The 21,887-nt window shown below is 39.3% G+C and overlaps 1 protein-coding gene and 1 pseudogene across 1 annotated transcript in view; both read left to right on the forward strand.

Annotated features, from left to right (window-relative positions):
- Positions 1-21,887, forward strand: part of LAMA2 (laminin subunit alpha 2) — a 1,029,834-nt gene that overhangs the window by 555,814 nt on the left and 452,133 nt on the right. The window contains 2 exon segments of the mRNA XM_040350410.1: positions 5,939-6,066; positions 14,010-14,096. Of these exon segments, the coding sequence (XP_040206344.1) occupies positions 5,939-6,066; positions 14,010-14,096 (215 nt within the window).
- Positions 19,805-20,801, forward strand: LOC120937307 (annotated as a pseudogene).

Genomic DNA, 21,887 nt, shown 5'->3' on the forward strand with positions numbered 1-21,887 from the left:
TAATACACCTTGTGTGAATACATGCTTAACCACCTAAGGACCAGTGCACGACTATATATGTCGACACAATGGCTCCTGTGGGCAGATGGACATACCTGTACATCCCCGTTAAGATGCAGCATTGTGGGAGAGCTCTGCGAGTCTGACCGTGGGTCCCGCGGACTCGATGTCCACGAGTATACCCGCAATCGTCTCACAGAGAGGAAGTACGGAGAAATGCTGATGTAAACAAGCATTTTCCAATTCTTCCTAGTGACAGGACACTGATCACCGCTCCCTGTTATTGGGAGTGGTGATCAGTGTCATGTCACACACAGCCCATCCCTGCTACAGTTAGAAGCACTCCCTATGACACAAGTAACCCCTTCAGCGCCCCCTATTGGTTAACCCCTTCACTGCCAGTGTAATTTTTACAGTAATCAGTGCATTTTTATAGTACTGATCGCTGTATCAATGACAATGGTCCCAAAATAGCGTCAAAGGTGTCTGATGTGTCCGCAGTCACGATAAAAATTGCTGATCACCACCATTACTAATAAAAAAAATATTAATAAAAATGCCATAAAACTATCCCCTATTTTGTAGACGCTATAACTTTTGCGCAAACCAATCAATAAATGCTTATTGCGATTTTTTTTTTATCAAAAATATGTAGACGAATATGTATCGGCCTAAACTGAGGAAACAAAACAATTTTTTTTAAATATATTTTTGGGGGATATTTATTATAGCAAAAAGTTAAGAATATTGCTTTTTTCAAAATTGTCACTCTATTTTTGTTTATAGCACAAAAAATAAAAAACACAGTGGTGATCAAATACCACCAAAAGAAATCTCTATTTGTGGGGAAAAAAAAGGATGTCAAATTTGTTTGGGAGCCACGTCGCATGACCGCGCATTTGTGAGTTAAAGCGACGCAGTGCCGAATCCCAAAAAGTGCTCTAGTCTTTGGCCAGCCAAATGGTCTGGGGCTTAAGTGGTTAAAGTGAATGCAAGCTGCCCCAGCACTAATAAACTCCAATGAACTGGGTCACTAGAAATGTGTTTACTGGTCAGGCAGTATATAAGAAATGTTACCACTAATAGTAACAAAACTTGTAATTTCGCCTTGATTTTTTCTTTTTTTCTTTTCTTTTTGTTTGAGAATGCTTTTGTTTTAAATCTTGGATTCTTTTTTTCTACGTACATTTGGGATATTTCAGTTCCTGGGAAGACACCTACATTACGTCTATCTTCCCTTTGAAACTGTTTTGAAAATTTGATGAAATACATTTCTGATGGATGATAAAAGTCAAGATTCGTGACTCCAACATTCTCTAATTTATAACGTGCATCTTGTTATAACTGGAAAAGTTATTTGATCCATAAGTCTGCCTTGCAGAAAAGATTTTGTTCTAATCACCATTAATAAAACACGGCTGTCTCCATAATGATACCTTCATTCTTGGTGAAGGAGGGAAATGTGCTTGGCTTGCTTAAATAAATTACCTTGCTATATTTATTGATTGCGGCAGAATGCAGGTAGCTATTCATTTTTATTTTCATGTACTGAATTTTAGGTTGTTACTTACTGTGCAAGTCTGATGTCTATAATAAAATAATAGCAGCAATATCATTTTTTTTCTGCAACAAGTGGCAATTAGAAAAGGCTATTCATGCTTTTCTAATTTCGAAGCATTTTAGTTCCACTTTCCAGTATTCACCTTAAATTTTTCTATTAGTTGTTCAGCTTTAACTTAGCAGTACTACGAAGAAGGTGCTCTATTTTTGTGCACTCTTATATCATTGCAATCTGGATTTGCAGTATGAAAATGGTTACCCATGATTATTTTCCAAAATATGTTTTCTCTAAGGTTAAACAATGTACAAACAGCTAAAAACACAGTTTGTTTGGGGAGGGGTTAAGTAGGGTGATCATGGAAGGGTAGGGGAAAAGAGGGGAGAGTGATGTCGGGGGATTATATGGTGGTACTAAGAAATGGGAACAGAAGTTAAGGGTAAAAGGTGGACTGGTATGTGAACAGGGTTAGGGGACGAAGGATTGCCTTTCTTTTTTTTTTTTTTTTTTCTTTTCTGGTTTATTCATTTTAAGTTGCTTGGAACCCCCCTTGTTTTCATTACCAACCTTACATAAGAGTGTAGTGTGAAAAACTACATATATATGTTGATGTTCCCATTGTATATGTTATGTTAACCTTCTGTGAAACTGTTATATAAAGAAAAAGAGAAATAAAGTATAAATATGAAAAAAAAAAGAAAAACATTGCAGCAGTGGCGGAACTACCAGGGTCGCATATGCGACAAGGTCCTGGCATTCCGCCATCATGGGGGGGGGGGGCAGACCTGGCATATCCCCCTGCATCTTCGGCCAGTATTCCACTGTTTAGATGAACTGCTGGCCGGAGGAGCACGGGGAGATGCTGCAGGCACCACAGAGCTGCTGTTTGCCCCCTCCTCTCCCACTGCATATTGAACTGCTTGCTGGAGGGGCAGAGGGAGATGCTGAGAACTACAGAGCTGCTGATCAATATGTGCAGCAGAAGTGAGTGGATATATGGTGACCAAGGTACCTGGAGTACACTGCTGTGTGTGTTGGGGGGTTAAAGAGATACACTGTGAGTTGGAGGTGTCCTGAGGGGGGGTGGAGGTGCAGAGTCGTGCAAGTGGGTACAGAGATATGTTAGGAGTGTGTGTGTGGGGGGTGCAAAGATGTGCCTTTAAGAGGTTTCAGATGCCAGGAGACAGAGGCGGTGATTTTGATCATGTGACTGCCGCGATTGGTTGTCACAGCGGTCACATGAGCGGAAAACTCAAGATCTCAAGTAACGATCTGAACCTTTCTATTACCCGCTGGTTACTGTGTCGGGAGCATGCAAGCTTTCTCTCGGCACAGCTTTGTTGACATATTGGTACGCATATATGCAGCCTGACGGTGTTAAGGTCCACCCGCCAAGAGGTTGCATATATACATAGGGGTGGTACAAAGGTGTTGATACATTCTCTGTCAAAAATGGCTGACAGAACCTTTTTGGAAAGGTTGCCAACTATGCAGAAAGGGGTCCCGCTGCAGAACATGGGAAAGAGTCCTGCTGCAGGACCAGGGCAGGACTTAGGGCTTAAGTGACTTTCGGGCCCTACCTTCTATACATTACTTTAACCACTTCATTACTGGGCACTTAAACCCCCTTCGTGCCCAGACCAATTTTCAGCTTTCAGCGCTGACGCATTTTGAATGACAATTGCGCGGTCATACAACACTGTACCCAAATTATATTTTTATCATTTTTTCCCCACAAATAGAGCTTTCTTTTGGTGGTATTTGAACACCTCTGCGATTTTTTTTTTTTGCGCTATACACATAAATTTTTTTTGAAAAAAAACACAATATTTTTTACTTTTTGTTATAATAATATCCCAATTAAAAAAAAATAAAAAATTCCCTCGGTTTAGGCCGATACGTATTCTTCTACATATTTTTGTTAAAAAAATCACAATAAGCGTATATTGATTGGTTTGCGCAAAAGTTATAGCGCCTAGAAAATAGGGGATAGATTTATGATTTTTTTTTTTTTACTAGTAATGGCGGCGATTCGCGATTTTTTTGTCAGGCCTGCAATATTGCGGTGGATGTATCGAACACTTTTGACACAATTTTGGGACCATTCACATTTATACAGCGATCAGTGCTATAAAAATGCACTAATTACTGTATAAATGTGACTGGCAGTGAAGGGGTTGACACTAGGGGGTGAGGAAGGGGTTAAATGTATTCCCTGGGTGTGTTCTAACTGTGTGGGGGGAGGGGACTGACTGGGGGAGGTGACCGATGCTGTGTGCCTATGTAAAGGGACACAGATCGGTCTCCTCTCTCCCTGACAGCACGTGGAGCTCTGTGTTTACACACAGAGCTCCATGTCCTGCTGTGTCACTGACGATCGCGGGTGGTGGACATCGCGCCCGCCAGGCACACGCATCGGCTCCCGAGCGATGCGCCGGGCACGTTGTTTCCCCGCTGCACGCCCGCAGCGGCGCGCACGGGGAACAACAACAATAGGACGTCCAGGGACGTCCACCCGGCACTTGAGAGCCGCGCTGTGGACGTCTTTCGTCCATAGCGTGGATCCCAAGTGGTTAAATAGAACAGAATGATACATACACAAGCTATGTATTAGAGCTACGCAATTCTGGAAAAACTGAGAATAAAAATAGAGATCACGATTCTGAACAAACAACTAAACAAAATTGCATAATTTATGTTAATTGCTGAAGTCTATGAAAAATGTTTAATTAATCTGAATTATTTTTGAAAGAAATTGGGTTTGAATGAATGATTCAATTCCTCAATCAAATACACTTATTAAATCCGCAAAAAAAGAGGAGAAGTAATGAGGGAAGGTCAGTGTATCCAAAATTCCAGGATCAGATTCAATTATACTGGTATAAGCAACCCATAATGAAAAGTGGAGGGTACAGTTCTCCCACTTCAAAGGGGTATGCCTAGGGAAACAAAACAGCATAAAATGAATGTGTGTATGGGGATAAATAACCAAATATCACCACAAAGAGCCTGGCAAGGAAAGAGCTTCCGCTGTACCTGTCAGATGGAGAGGGATCATATAATTCCGCTGTACGAGCCATCATGTCTGTCCGAAGGACATGATGTATACTGCACATGGGCACAAAAAAGCACTGACACAAGTCAGAGTGCAATGTATTCAAAGGGCAAATCCAGCAATTGGTGCCAAAGTAACATGCCATATCCAGCAAAAGGACAGACACCGGGCATAATATTGCAAAAATAGCTTCACAAGGGTAATAATAAAAGAAAGACAGTTTGTCTACTTGGACGGAGGACAAAAATTATCAATGTACCATGGACAGGTATAAATGCTAGACCAATCAACAAACTTTAAATGAAAAATTTAATGACTGGCATATTATTGAAAACATTTTTACGTAAACGTGCAGGGCCCCCTGTTGGGCGGGGCCCATAGACTTAAGCCCAGTCAAGCCCAATGGTAAGTCCAGCCCAGTGCGGGACCATAATTAATGAAATCAGTGGAAAGGGCAACGGGCCATTCATGGCTTCTTGCATTGGGGCAATAAAGGTTCTAGTTACGCCTCTGACATGGCAGTACATGCTAAAGGAGTATTACCAGTGTAAGTCTTCTCTCTTTGCCATGGCCAGTCCCATTTTCTTTCAAGCATTTGCAAGAGATTTAACTACTTAAGGACTGGAAGAATTTACCCCCTTAATGACCTGTCCATTTATTGCAAAGTTTTGCCATGTTCTTTCCATTTGGTTATGATAGATTTGATGGTGCTCCTAGGGATTTTTTTATAACCTAACCCTGATTTGTACTTCTCAACAACATTGTCCCTTACTTGTTTGGAGAGTTCCTTGGTCTTCATGGCAGTGTTTGGATTGTGGTGTCTCTTGCTTAGGTGTTACAGCTTTTCAAAAAGGTGTGTATATGTAATGACAGATCATGTGACACTTAGATTGCACACAGCTGGACATCATTTCACTAATTATGTGACTTCTGAAGGTAATTGGTTGCACCAAAACTTTTTATGGGCTTCATAACAAAGGGGGTGAATAGATTCGCACATGCCAATTATAATTTTTTTTATTTCTGAAATATAGTTTTATGTATATATTTTTCTAATTTTACATTACCAACTTAGACTATTGTGTTCTGATCCATCACATATAATTCAGATAAAAAAAAACATTAAACTAAAGGCTGTAATGTAACAGAATAGGTAAAAAGCCAAGAGGGTGAATACTTTTGCAAGGCACTCTATATATATATATATATATATATATATATATATATATATATATATATATATATATATATATATATATATATATATATATATATAATTTTTGGGGCTTTTTTGCTTAATTTATGCATCTCCTGTTTCTTTCTAGGACTGCCAACACAATACTTATGGCCGCTACTGTGATTACTGTCTGCCAGGCTTCTATGGCAATCCAACTGATGGCACAGATGAGGACTGTTTGCCTTGTGCCTGTCCTTTGGGCATAGATTCTAATAAGTAAGTATCAGTGTATGGTCAAATGAAAAGTTTGCCTAAACATAGGTTTTCAGAATATAACTGGTAGTCTGACAAATAACTGTATTAAAATCTGCCAGTTCATAAAAATGTATCAAGCATTTCATTTGTTGCAAACGTAAAAAAGGAACTAAACTCAGCAATCTGTGCCCAAAAATACAGAAAGAGGGCAAGAGACCAATATTGCCTGTTGTCTCCCTGCAGCTGATATTTTCCAAACACTAACTTGCCATGTCTTGTTTTACACTGTGTGTGGAGACAGCTACCTTGGTAGAGAGAGCACTTTGTTTCCATATCAGAGCCTCCATGAAAGAAGAACTGAGAGTAGCCACATTAGTGACACAGAATCTCACACCAAATCTCCAAAGAATAGCAGTCAGAAGCAAAAGAACTCACACTGCAGATATACATCTGTCAGAATATAGGCCTGGAATCCCTACACACTGTGACAGAACTGCTTGACACCCCGAATAGGTGTTTCCATCAAACAGTGCCTCCTGCCCCCAAACAGTTTCAGCAGACCGAGAGCTAATACCAGCCCTGTTAGTCCAAGCATCGTACACAGACAAGGTGTTAAGGTAAACTCCAGAGGAATGGCTGTTTATTGAACAGAAATCAAGTAGGTCAGTTACCACATGGACAATAAAACCACATATTTACCCAAAACATCACACAATGGTTTGGATAATGAGGTACAGCTGACACAAGGCTAATTCTATAATAGAGTTAGCCAAATTAGCCAGGCAGACAGAACCAATAGGTGACTCAATTAACACAATTACCAATGGAAATGTACTCCTAGGAAGCACACAATGGGAAAAACAAAAACGCATCAGAAGACAAACAATGTTCCAGCAGTCTGATAAAGTGGAATTAATTTATCTTCATAGGTTAGAATATTACACCTTTACATTCACTCCAGAAGGGAAGCTTTATTATCATTATTCAGAGAATTAATCCAAACCACGCTCTCAGCGTTCATCACGTTGTTGTCCATCATTAGAGAATGATCTGCTCTCTCCATGGGCCATAATCAGTGGGTAGGAGGTTTACCCCTAGCCCTCTCCAAAAGCCTCTGTCCCGGTTGGGTCTGCCACACATACCAGGAAGTGCACTGCTATTTTCATGAGGAATTTAAGACAAAAAATGAAATATTTGGGGTATTGCTCAGACAAAATTAGCACTTCTAATGTTCCCTATATCATAGAAAATCTTCACTTTGTGAGTTCAGTTCTACTGTACTTTAAAATATATGGTACTGCCAGATTTGTATTATACAAACCAAAAAAAAAAATGATTGTCACCTACAGACCCTCAAATTGCACTGCTGGTGCCTCAATAGATCAAGTAGTAAAATTTGAACTCAGGGTGTCTTTATTTCTTTGTTTTCATAGCATTATACATATTTAAAACTAATATCTTACAAATATCCAGTTGAATTAATATTTTATTCTGTCCACAATGATTTTTGCCAAGTTTCCTATTCCAACCTGTTTAATAACAGAAATTGTAGGATATGTGTTGCAAAAAAAATTACTGAAAACACTTTTTCCTTGCCAATAGTTTTTCCCTCAAACTTACTTATCCAAACAATGACAAAACTATCAGATTAAATGACTAATAAATGGTTCATAAAATGTTACACAAGAAGAGCAAACATTTATTTTTCATTATCAAGGCTGTCAAATACAAATGGATTGATTTAGGTCCCAGGCAGCACTGGAAGAGAGTTCTGACTTTCTTTATCAGTGAAAAGGACAACTGTGGGTCCCTTGTGTACATCAAAAAGTAGCCAAATAAAATTAAGGTGTTTACATCATCCAGATATAAAAATCCCATTTATCGCTGAATGGTTAATGAATTGCTGTAATTAAACTGCTAAATAAAATACTCTGCAGGGGCTAACACAGAAATTTGGCAAGGGAACTACTAGTGATGTTACTTACCAAAGAAAGCCTTTATATATTGCACATATAGGCATTCCATAAAATATACAATTACTGTACTTTATATGAATGTTAGAGTCCAAAAATAATTGCTGGATAAAAAAAATAAAAAATAAACTTTTACTGAATTTATTATATAATGTGTCAGAAAAGAGTACAGGAACAAAGATGGAGTTGTTGCCCCTAGTGGCAAATTATGGGGGTTATTTACAATAGGCAAATCCACTTTGCACTACTACTACTACTACTACTACTACTGCAAATTGCACTTGAAATTGCACTTGGAAGTGCAGTCGCTGTAAATCTGAGGGGTAGATCTGAAATGAGGGGAAGTTTTGCTGATTTACTTATCTAATCATGTGCAAGCTAAAATGCTATATATTTTTTTGTTTTTGTTTACAAAAATTTTATTGAAAGGTAATGAATACAAAAATATATAAATGACATCATTGAGAACACATATTGCAATCAAGAATTATGGCATAGTGAAATATATATAACGACATACAGGTGAAATGGACTCCTAATTACAGAGTAGGGATGTTTCCTATGATAGATTCAGGATGAGTACAGGAGGCTATATCAGAAAAGAATATTATTAGGGTGTGGGCCAGTATGACCATTTCAGTTCATATATATGCATAGAGTCATTGAGAGTATGGTATATTCTTTCTGAGAAAATGCTATTTTTTAGTCAGTGACTGCACTTCCAAATCCACTTTCAGTGCAATTTCAAGTGCACTCTGCACTTGTAGTTTTACTTACAGTGCAAAGTGGATTTGCCTTTCAAAAATAACCCCCATTGTGTCTATCTGAAAATAAAATGAGGTTTCTTATTGGTCGTCTTTCTACAGTTTTAAATAGCCTCAAGGGGGGGGGGGGGGGAGCGTGCCTAACCAAAGGCAACACAAATTTTGAAAAGTTACCTGTGCAATAACAAATTACCCTTTGTCTGCCAGTAAATAGAGTGTCTTTGTTGCCCCTTACCACCATCAGATCCCCTTTTTTTAATTTGGAATGTTTCTTGGAAAGGGAAAACATTCACAACACATCACTATTTTCAGGCACTCAAATAGAGAAGAAAACCTATGACTTTAAATTAAGAGAGGATATCAATAAGATTTAAAGAGGAAATAACCAATACTCTCATAAAGGTCAGACATGCTTGTTATAGGTATCATCCTGGGTAACTGGATCTCTTGTGCGTGCTGCCATGTACCTCTACTCTTGTTCCTCTCCACCATATTTCCTGCAGTGGTGATCATATAAATGAAAAGAACCTTCCTATAGTGTAAAACTGCACCAACACTAACAACACCAACAGAAACAACAGTAATACACTCACGTTTCAATAAAAAAAAACACCCATGTGTGGGTGTGAATGGTTTTTACAAAGTATAGTGTCTCGCATGTAGACTTTCGATCATGTCCGTGATGCGGAAGTGACGTCACTCAGCTCCTCCCATTGTCTTGCGTCACTGCTCACGTGACTTCTTCAGGGATCCAGGCAGCTTTCACAATCTGGTTTCCAAAAGTATGCACATATAATTTTCATATACAATGACTGTGAAAAGCATCAATAAAAAAACTAAAGCTGAACTGGAATAGAAGATGGATGGATAGAAGAAGCCTGCTTGAGCAAGAAGAAAGTAAGCAATACTCCCTCATATGAAACCCCCTAGAATTAACAAACATTTAACCATTGCAGTGTGAACGGGGCCCCACTACAAGGGTATTTTTTTGTTGTGCCAAAAACATTTCTTTAATAATGATAGAAAATCAAAGAGAGTGTAGAGAACTTGGCATTTTTAAAGTAAATTACATTACTGATATCATTTAAGTGATATTTGTACATCTTTTGCCTATGTATGATAAAGATTTTATACAGGTTTTAGCAACAGAATTAAAGATTTTATACAGGTTTTGGCAACAGAATTAAAGATTTTATACAGGTTTTGGCAACAGAATTTTTTTTGCCAGATTCACCGATTTTATACTCTTGCATTAATTTTTAGTGCTCATTTTCATCTGAGTGGTACACTAATGCACGTTATTTCACACATTATCATGCATAGCACACTTTGCTTCCCCCGTTCCACCCTGGCCTTTACCTAACTAGCATGTCCCTTCTGAGCAGCAGGGACACACTAGAGATGTAGGACCAGATTCTCAAAGGGCTTACGACGGCGCAACGCCATTTGCGCCATCGTAAGTCCTAATCTGGCCCGGCGTATCTATGCGACTGATTCTTAGAATCAGTTACGCATAGATATCCATTAGATCTGACAGGCGTAAGGCTCTTACGCTGTCAGATCTTAGATGCATTTTTTTTCCCGCCGCTAGTTGTCGCCGATGTTGTTTTCCCTGTCGTCTATGCAAATTAGCTATTTACGCGAGATTCCCGAACGTATGCGCGGTCGACGCACTGAATTTACGACGTTTCCGTAGCTTTTGCGACGCTTAAAGTTGCCCCTGCTATATGAGGGGCAACCAATGTTAAGTATGGCCGTCGTTCCCGCGTCAACATTTTAAAAAGTATGTTGTTTGTGTAAGTCGTCCGTGAATGGCGCTGGACGCCATTTACGTTAACGTCAAAACCAATGACGTCCTTGCGACGTCATTTAGCGCAATGCACGTCGGGAAATTTTAGGGACGGCGCATGCGCAGTACGATCGGCGCGGGAACGTGCCTAATTTAAATGATCCACGCCCCCTACCTGGATCATTTGAATTAGGCGGGCTTGCGCAGGGGAATTTACGCTACGCCGCCGCAACTTTACAGGCAAGTGCTTTGTGAATCAAGCACTTGCCCGTAAAACTTGCGGCCGCGTAACGTAAACGAGATACGTTACGGCCGCATAGTTTAACGCAGATCTACGAGAATCTGGCCTGTAGAAGCCAGAGATGGGAGAAATCCACAGTGTGCAGTGGGGAGATATAAACATCTAAAACACCTAAATGTACTAAATGCTGAAGTTTTCATAAAATGGGTGTAGCTCTGTAAAACAACATAAATCAGCTACAAGATAGTCAGTACTGGTATTGTATGCATCTTAACAGGCTGCCATTTTGTTTAGTTATTTTTTTAAGGACAGTCTACCTTATTAAAAAAAATGGGCTGACATAATATTGTATACCACATCTTAGTACCAAAAATTCTTCTAGAAAAGGGTAAAAGAAAAACTGACGTTTGTATCTATCGTATAATGAAAAAAATCTATTTTTTTTATTTTTATTTTTTTTTACATTTGCTGATAAAACATCCAGATTATTTTTATTTTTTTTTAAATAGGAAAAGAATGTACAATATAAATGTAAAGATAAAAGTCTACAAAAAAGTAAATGTAAAAAATAGTATTTTGTTGGGTACCTTACAAGTCTGTCCTTCTTTTTTTCTAGTATAATGTTAAGGACAATGGGGTTGATTTACTAAAACTGGAGAGTGCAAAAGAAATGCTCACTTCCTGTTCTTCTGTCTGTAACTCAACACCGTAATGTGAGGCTTTCTTCCTGGTGTGGAGAAAGCCTCTTCAGGGGGAGGGAGCGAGCAGGAGTGTCAGGACGCCCACTAACGCACAGCTCCTTTCTCTATCTGCAAAGTAGAGAGTGTCCTGACCTGCCTGCTCGCCCCCTCCCCCCTCAAGAGGCTTTCTCCACACCAGGAAGAAAGCCTTGCAAGCCTCGTGGTGAGTTACAGACAGAAGAACAGGAAAAGAGCATTTCTCAGTAGAAATAAGGACATTTAAAAGCAAAATTGAAGGACGAGGTAAGTGAAGGAGGACTGCACTAAGGTAAAGGAAGCTATTTAGGGGAAAAAAATTCCTTTACAACCCCTTTAATTAAAGGGGTTGTAAAGGTAAATGTTTTTTCATCTTAATGCAGTGTAAAAAACACTAACAAATTGAAGCCAAACTCCAGCTAAAACGTTATCAGCATTTACAGAAACAGTTTTGTTGCTTTTGGGATAAAGATTTTACATAAAAAATAAAAGCTGACAATTATATGCAACCCTGTCAGTGGGAAATGGTTTGTCTTAAACCATCTAACTGCTAATTCTGCAGGACAACTTGTTCTGTTCAAAAAAACAGCAGACTTATTTGCTAGATCACCAAGTGAAAAAATAATGCTAAAAAAGAATACAAATGCAGCCAATTACATTTAAGAACAGGTAAGCTGCAATATAATAAATGCTTGGTTTTGGGGTGTTTCTAAACCAACAACAGTAAAACCAGCCGATATAAGCAGTAAAGCATGCTTGTTACATTCACTGTAGACCCTAAGGCCCCGTACACACGTCCGAGAAACTCGACGAGCAAAACACATCGTTTTGCTCGTCGAGTTCCTTGTGAAGCCGATCTCGGCGAGCCAAGTTTCCCCATTGACTAACGAGGAAATAGAGAGCATGTTCTCTATTTGGCTCAATGAGTTCCTCAAAAGTGTACACACGACCGGGTTTCTCGGCAGAATACGGCTCCGATCGAGTTTCTGGCTGAATTCTGCCGAGAAACTTGGTCGTGTGTACGGGGCCTCAGGGTTTAATTCTTTGCATTGTGAAACAAAAGCTGTTTGATCCTGTATGCACAGGCCCTCCTCTTGTTCCACTGACTCCAGAACAGGCCCAGATAAGACAGAGTAAATGGAGTCAGGCTGAACATGCTCAGTTTGGTGTGTATTGCTGGAGAGTGTTCTTCTTTTTCTTGGGAGAGTGTATGTGATCAGCACAGGGTCAACCAACACTGTCCAGATAGAGGGTCAGGGGTCCTGTATCCTGATAGGACAGCCAGTGCAGTGTGAAAACTCCTCCTACAAGCTTTAACCAGGCACCGATAGAAGTAATAAGACTGCTATATACTGCTGATAACAAAAGGTATTTAGCAGTTTATATTTACTAAAATAATTGTGTACCGTGTACTGTGGGAGACCAGATATAAAGAATGCAGGGTCCTGGGTTTAGTAACACTTTAAGTTCTTGGGTCTGCACATATTCTGTAGCCATTAGGAGCAGTTTCCATTCTTCCTACTGGATTATTTATCTATTTATATTATGAAGGGTTGCAGCAGGTGGAGATATAACAGGCAAAAGTGGATAAGAACAAAAACACTTAGATGGACAGCAACAGAGTCAGGAATTATGGCAATGACGCTATTGCAGTATTAAAGAAATATAACCTAACCACCTATAACTAACATTTTCCATTTAGGTGGAGTGGCACTATGAACATTTTACAGTGTTAATTTATAATCAGATAAAGGAGCAGGTTTGAAATATTTGCAGCACACAGTGCAGGGCCTGTAGACGCTAATAATATGTTTGGTATTCAGTATTTAGAAATCAATTAGAACTAATCCTGCTCCTCTGATAATTTGCTGAAAGCTTCTCTCTGGTTGCTGTGGGTTCCCAAATCCTATTTTTTATGCTTTTGCAGTATAGGTTCACATGAACAAGGTGATGACATTTAAAAAATTGTAAATGCATATAGCAGTATTGTTTTCTGTAAGTAGGCATGCTAATAATTTGTAAAAAGATTAACCTTAAACAGGAGTGAGAATAATGGTGTAACTATTTGGGAATATTCGGATTACTAATAATACCATTGTTCCCTTTTAGAAAGACTCTGCTGCATAGTAAGATGCAGTATATTTTGGCAACGGCCTGCAGGGCACAGACAAGCAGCTGTACATTCCTGCTTATTCACTGGTGAACAGGATCTGTGACAGTCTAAAGTAAGCCCCATCATAACATGCCATTGGGATACTGCCACACTCCATACTATATCTAGTGTCGGCAGAAATAGTAGAGCCATTCCACTGACTATTGGCTGGAGCCGAAGCTAAATGTGTGTGTCTGAAGCAGATAGGATATTCCTGGGTCTCCATGTCTCTAGAGTAATGACTGCTGAAGAATACCTGCAATTATGTTTTTAAATCTATTTTTCTTTGTTTGCTTTTTTCACAATTTGGCCTTCTGTCAACAACAAAGCTTTAGCCCAACATGCCACCTGGACCAAACTCATGGATTAATTTGTGATGAATGCCCTCTTGGATATACAGGACCACGCTGTGAACGGTAAGAACATTTTGAATTATTGGGATATATTTATAAAGCTAAACATGTGACATTCCGCCAAACATTCACTGTAGATGTATCTTACTGGTACATGTATTTTTCATTATTATTATATTATAATATATAATATTATTATATAAAAATTATAGTGACTGATTTACCTATATTGAATATTTAGTGAACATTCACCATTTTATAAATATTCCCTTTTTTTTGTACATTGCTTCAATTCAATGCTTACATTGTACCTACTTGTGTACACAAGATATTGTATATGTAAAGTACATTACACATGCTTATATTGCATATTTATTACAGATTTTTACATTCAGATTCAGAATATTTTATTTATCCCAAAGCAACATTTTTAATTCATAGTGCTTTTTCCAATTCTTCCAATTCCAATACACAACATAGTAAAACAAATGTCCAATGTAGCTGTATTTGAATGTATTTTCATTACCTACACCAAAAACAAGTTTGTTAGTTGTAAATGAGCAATTGCAGCAGATTTGTAGTGATGGTATGTAAGTTTTGGTGAACTGTCAAAGGCATTAATATTCAGGTGGATATTCACTTCAAAATTTTAAGTGCTGTATCTAGAATATATGCCTTGCATTGGATCAAGACATGCCAGAGTATGTTTGGCAGTTATTTACTGGCTTTAAATATGGAAACAAAAAAGAAAAGCAATGATAATATTTAATGTTTAGCAAGTCATCCAATAGGTCAGGGATATGCAATTAGCGGACCGCCAGATGTTGCAAAACTACAAATCCCATCATGCCTCTGCCTCTGGGTGTCATGCTTGTGGCTGTCAGAGCCTTGCTATGCCTCATGGGATTTGTAGTTCTGCAACAGCTGGAGGTCCGTTAATTGCATATGCCCGCAATAGGTGTTTAGTTTTCCAGAACCAGACTTGAAAAGTTAGGCCCCGTACACACGGACGAACTGTCCGATGAAAAAGGTCCGCCGGACCGTTTTCATCGGACAGTCCTCTGCCGGATTTCTGTTTGATGGTTGTACACACCATCAAACAGAAATCCGCGCGGACACGATGCGCGGTGACGTGGCCGCGCCTACGCGGCGACGTGCGTGGCCCTGGAAGGTCAATGCTTCCACGCATGTGTTGAATCCCTTCGACGCATGCGAGGGGTTTGGGCCGAGCGGACATGTCCGGTGAGTCTGTACAGACGACCGAACATGTCCGACGGACAGGCTTCCAGCGAACATGTTTCTTAGCATGCTAAGAAACATTTGTCCGCTGGAAACTGTCCTAGCCGCCGGACAATTGTCCGGTCGGCCGTACACACGTCCGAACATGTCTCCTGAAACTGGTCCGTCGGACCAGTTTCAGCAGACACGTTCGGTCGTGTGTACGGGGCCTAAGTCTTGATTGGCTGCTGTGACTTGCTGCACTTTGCTCCTTGCCTCTAGTAATTAAATATATGACATATTTCTTATTTATCACTCTCACCTTTCATTCACTATAAATAGATAGATAGATAGATAGATAGATAGATAGATAGATAGATAGATAGATAGATAGATAGATAGATAGATAGATAGATAGATAGATAGATAGATAGATAGAAAATCCTGCAAGCTGATTTTATATTATCTTATGATTATTTGTACACTAATGCAAAATAAAAACATTGCTATATGTTACATTTTGGTTTTGGTTTGGAGTAGAATCCATATATTTTAAGCGTATTCTAACTTTAGACTTTACATGCTCAAAAGCAACAGCTGAAATACACATCTCTAGAGATCACATTTCAGTTGCAAACTTCTTATGGTAAAGTGTTACAAATGGAACAACTGGATCCTGAAGTCAGTTAACACAAGCAGAATTCTGTATTGTTTTTTTCTGTATATATTTGTTTGTACATACACTAATATGTTGGTAACAGGTTCTCTTTAGATGGGCAGGAAGGAGTCTCATGACAGAGGCTACAAGGGTGGAGCCATATCTTTTATTGCCAATTTTCTAATATAAAATTAAAAGGGGGCACAGCATTCACGAACCTGTTATAGAACTCTTTTATTTTGTATGTCAGATATATGGGTCTCATGGTAACCTTTCAGAATCGTTGTTCTGCTAGGTGTGCCATCCATAGCATTTTCCCAAAATAATTTGCGATATATTTCATAGCATCATAGTGCTCTTGATGTGTAGGCTTCATATCCCTTTCACTGTTACTAGTTACATGCAGGTCTTATAGCAGTCCTTTGGTAAGGTTATGGTCCCAATGCAATCAATTGGTTATGTAAAATCTGCTGTTATAGCCTACTTTCAGAAATTGTACACTTCCCACAGCTTTCTCAAAACATGCACTAGTCCTATAACATTAAAACAGAACTAAAGTTTCATATTTACCTTCCTTCCCACGATGCAACATTCACAAGATCTTTAACTGGCACCAACGTCATTGTTCGGCCATTTTCCAGGTTTGGCACCCCTTTGGCCATCTTGATTGGCCAGCTTAAGATGATGCAACTTCCACTGATGCATGTGGGAGTTAATTCATTCTGGCACCAAGGCTGCAATTAATTATTGGTTGTACACTTGCTCAGCTCATCCCTTTCTAAAGAAGTTTGCGAGCTGGCAGGTAAGTTGTTTGTATTGCTGAAGAGTCTTAATAAGTGTCTGCCGAGTAAGGAACAGTCATAACAACTGTCAAGTTTGTTTTGCCATCCCCAGTAAAAAGATTTATCTTAACTTCCTGTCCCATAAACAAAACAGGAAGCAAGGGGAAATTGACCCATACTGGGGGAGTACCTGGTTGTCACCAGGGTCACTAGAACTAGTGTGAAGATTTACCCTCTATTACTGTTCTGCGAACAACCCAAAATTTGGGATTTTGGTAAACATGGCAAATAGAAAGGATGAATCACTAACAGTGACACAGACATCAAAAAACAAAACACAGGTGTTCTAATCCCCTACGCTTTACCGCCAACGCCCGCCCGTCCCAGTGTGAACATGCCCTTATAGCTCTCCCTTTGAATACATCTCTTCCAAGTAGGCCTGATTTATTAAAGTAAATTCTTTATGTACACCCACATAACAAACACAATTCTTGAACCTATTAAACTGTGCTGTAATGCTCAGCGTGTGTAGTGCGGTCCTAGATTGCCATGTGCATTGAATATCCGAATAATTTGATAAATACAAAATTATTGTTCTGCACCTAAATAATAAACATAAAAAATTAAATAAAATAAAAAGATAATTAAAGATAAAATGTCAAACCTCATAAATAATATACGGTGCATGCAATGTCAAATCAATAGCAAAGGAGTGCCTACTTAACCACTTAAGCCCCGGGCCATTTGGCTGGCCAAAAACCAGGTCACTTTTTGCGATTCGGCACTGCGTCTCTTTAACTGACAATTGCGCGGTCATGCGTTGTGGCTCCCAAACAAAATTGACTCCCTATTTTCCCCCACAAATAGAGCTTTCTTTTGGTTGTATTTTATCACCTCTGCACTTTTTTTTTCACTATAAACAAAAATAGAGCGACAATTAAAAAAAAAATTCAATATTTTTTACTTTTTGCTATAATAAATATCCCTCAAAAAAATATATAAAAAAAAATCTTTTTTTTCCCCTCAGTTTAGGCTGATATGTATTCTTCTACATATTTTTAGTAAAAAATATCACAATAAGCGTATATTAATCGGTTTGCGCAAAAGTTATAGCGTCTACAAAATACGGAATAGTTTTATGGCATTTTTATTAATAATAATTTTTTTACTAGTAATGGCGGCGATCAGCATTTTTTATCATGACTGTGACATTATGGCGGACACATCAGACACTTTTGACACCATTTTGGAACCATTGTAATTTTTACAGCGATCAGTGCTATAGAAATGCATTGATTACTGTAAAAATGACACTGGCAGTGAATGGGTTAACCTGTAGGGGGCACTTAAGAGGTTACGTGTGACCTAGGGAGTGATTCTAACTGTTAGGGGGCATGGCTTGCCGTGACACGTCACTGATCACTGTTCCCGATGACAGGAAAAAGACGATCAGTGACATGTCACTAGGAAGAACAGGAAGATGTTGTGTTTACACTGACATCTCCCCGTTCTTCAGCTCTGTGACTCGATCGCGGGACACCGGCGGACTTTGAGTCTGCAGGTCCCACGGGCACGGTCATGGAGCTCCGCCGGAGGCACGCACGCAAGACCACATGACGGCAAATTAAAGAGGACGTATATATACACGCCCATATTCACAGCCGTGCCATTTTGTCTCGTGCGGAGGTCGGCAAGTGGTTAAACTTGTGCAGATGTAAACATATGAATATCATACCAGGAAATATACAAGACATCTATCATGAACAAAATATAATCCAAAAAATATATATATATATAAGTCCATAATTAGACACCCAACATTCAAATGAATGCAACCTTGTGCTGATAAAGTAGAAAACACCCAGTGATTAATCCCATAGGAGAGCAGCTCTCCATCACAAGTAACCGCCAAGATTACTGGTAGGTGCTTTTGTATAATCCACTCCACACGGCTGTCTTCATATATGAATCCAGATCACAAATGGATGCATCAAAATGGAAATCCCATATGGATGGAAAAAGTGGAAAACAATAGCGAATTACCTCTTTACAAATTGTATTAAAAACAAGTGCATTGGATTTTTTAAATAAACATATTGCACGATTATTGCGCTAATTTTTTTTCATTCTGGGACTTCCTTGCTGGTGATATTGGATGTAAGAGCAAAGGAGGTGGACAGCAAGTATACATTAACTTTAGGACTAACCACATACGCTGTGAGGGTCCTGGTGGCCCAAAGATATCTGGTGAGTGCCCCCCCCCCCTTATATTAGGTGGTGGAGCACATTTATACAGTGAAGCACACATGGTGACAGAAAGAAGTAAATAGAAGATTGCTTCCTGTTTAGATATTCATCATTACATGACTTTCACTTGCTACCCAATTGGTTGCACAGGTTTGTTTCTTATTATTTTGTTGTTTTGCATAGTGTTTATGGGCATTGAAATGTTCATATCTTCATGTAGATTTGGATTTTTACCACTTCAGCCCCGGAAGATTTTACCCCATTCCTGACCAGAGCACTTTACAATTTGGCACTGCGTCACTTTAACTGACAATTGTGTGGTCGTGCAACATTGTACCCAAACAACATTTGCATCCTTTTTTTCCCACAAATAGAGAATCCTCTGCGTTTTTTATTTTTTTGCGCTATAAACAAAAAAAGAGCGACAATTAAAATATATATATTTTTTTTACTTTTTGCTATAATAAATATCCCCCAAATGTATTTGAAATAACACGTCTTCCTCAGTTTAGGCCAATATGTATTCTTCTACATCTTTTTGGTAAAAAAATAAAAAAAAATTGCAACAAGCGTACATTGATTGGTTTGTGCAAAAGTTATAGCGTCTACAATCTATGGGAAAGATTTATGTCATTTTTATGGCATTTTTATTATTTATTTATTTTTACTAATAATGTCGGTGATCTGCGATTTTTAGCGGTATTGTGACATTGCAGCAGACAGGTCGAACACTTTTGACACATTTTTGTAACCATTGACATTTATAGAGCGATCAGTGCTATAAAAAATGTACTGATGCACTTTTTGCTTCAGTTCCAGCAGGAAACTCTCTACATGGCATTGTTTCTTTTTCCCCATCGTAGCTTCAGAGGTGTTTAACAATGTCCAGAGGTCTGGATGTCCTGCAAATGAAAGAGGAAGATGTCCTCAAGCAGGAACTCACTTGGGTGGCACTAACCTCGTATTTTAAATGGAGCCATATATCTACAAAAGGATAGGTATTTACATTATAAATCTGAAACGGACATGGGAGAAGCTTATGCTTGCTGCACGTGCCATCGTAGCAATTTTTGTGTGATTTCCTCCAGAAATACTGACCAGAGGGCTGTTCTAAAATGTGCTTCGTCCTGTGGGGCCACCTCAATTGCTGGTCGCTTTACACCTGGTACTTTCACCAATCAGATTCAGGCTGTTTTCCATGAACCATGCCTGTTAGTTGTGACTGACCCACGTGCTGATCATCAACCACTTACTGAGGCATCATACTTCAATATTCCTACTATTGCTCTCTGCAATACAGATTCACCTCTATGTTATGTGGATATTGCCATCCCCTGTAATAACAAGGGTGCCCATTCTGTTGCTCTTATGTGGTGGATGCTTGCCCGTGAAGTTCTGCGCATGAGGGGAACAATTTCTCGTTAACATCCATGGGAAGTCATGCCTGATCTCTATTTTTAACTGGGACCCTGAGGAGATTGAGAATGAAGAACAGGCTGCTGCAGAGAAGGCAACCACTAAGGAGGAATACCAGGGTGAATGGTCTGCAAATGTTCCAGAGTTTCCTCAGCCTGAAGGTCCTGACTGGTCAGAAGGAGTACAAGTCCCACCTGTGCCCATTCAGCAATTTCCTGCAGAGCGTCCTGAGATCCCAGCCACAGCCGCAGCTGCAGCTCCCAAACCTGCAGCAGAAGATTGGAGCTCCCAACCAGCTAGCACAGTTGACTGGCCTACTGCCCCAACTGCTCAGGCATCAGAATGGGTGGGAACAACTACTGAATGGTCTTAAAAGAAAAAAAAAACATTCTGGTGTTACCCATGTGCAAAAATCATGGTGGACTTGAAATAAACCTGTTTAAGAAACCTTTTTTTTTTCTCCTTGGCAAGTGTGTCTGTGTCTGAAATGAGTGTATGTATGATATTGCATTCAAACAATTCTCACCAATACTTTGCACGATTAAATATAAAACACTTGAGAAAAAAATGCACTGATTACTGTATAAATGTCACTGGCAGGGAATGGGTTAACACTAGGGGGCAATCAAAGGGGTTAACTGTATGTTCCCTCACTGTGTTCTAACTGTGTGGGGATGGGACTAATTAGGAGAGATGACAGATGGCTTTTCCTACTTTGTAGAAATAGACGATCTGTCTCCTCTCTTCTGATAGCACAGGGATTTGTGTGTTTACACACACAAATCCCCATGCTGGCGCTCATGCACGTGATTGCGCGTGGCCTACGGCAATCGCGCCCGCCAGCTACGAGCATCAGGTTCCCCCCTCGCGTGCCTTCTAGTGACTCTCCTGGGCAAAGCCGGATATGTACAGGATTCCACCCAGGAGAGCCATTCTGCCACAGAATATCTGCGTGAGCCGGTTGGGAACCGGTTAAGCTAGCTCCTCAACACATGGATTTTACATATGTTTTTTGGAACACACCAAAAATTTATGGCAGCAGTTTTTTGACTAGCACTATTAGTAATTGAACATAAGGAGCATTATTTCCAGGGATATTTATAACCACCATTCCAAGCAGCAATAGCCAACCATATTTATTAGTAAATACAGTGTATGTGCAGTATGCTTTAACCTGTTCAAGCATGCCCATGCACATAACAGGCATATAGTAAATACTATGAGGATATGATTATTCTTGCTTACCTGAGAGAAATGGCTTGTAACCTTCATTTACTATACCTTTGCATCTCATGATTGTGAAGGAATTCCTAACACACAGTTTGCTATTTTTATTAACTGACTGGTGTTATTACGACTGGCGTTTCTCTGTAATGACGCTTTGTAGAATGAAATTTTAGTATTTGTTTGAATGCAATCTGCTTGATTTGTAATCTGCATAATTGTTTTTATTTTTTTCAGAATACAATTAGTTTGCCTTGTGAATGTTTGAGACAGAACAGGTTCGATGCAGAGCTGGCAGAGTGCTTTGCA

The sequence above is a fragment of the Rana temporaria genome, chromosome 4 (genome assembly GCF_905171775.1).
Source record: "Rana temporaria chromosome 4, aRanTem1.1, whole genome shotgun sequence".
In the NCBI taxonomy this organism is placed as follows: Eukaryota; Metazoa; Chordata; class Amphibia; order Anura; family Ranidae; genus Rana; species Rana temporaria.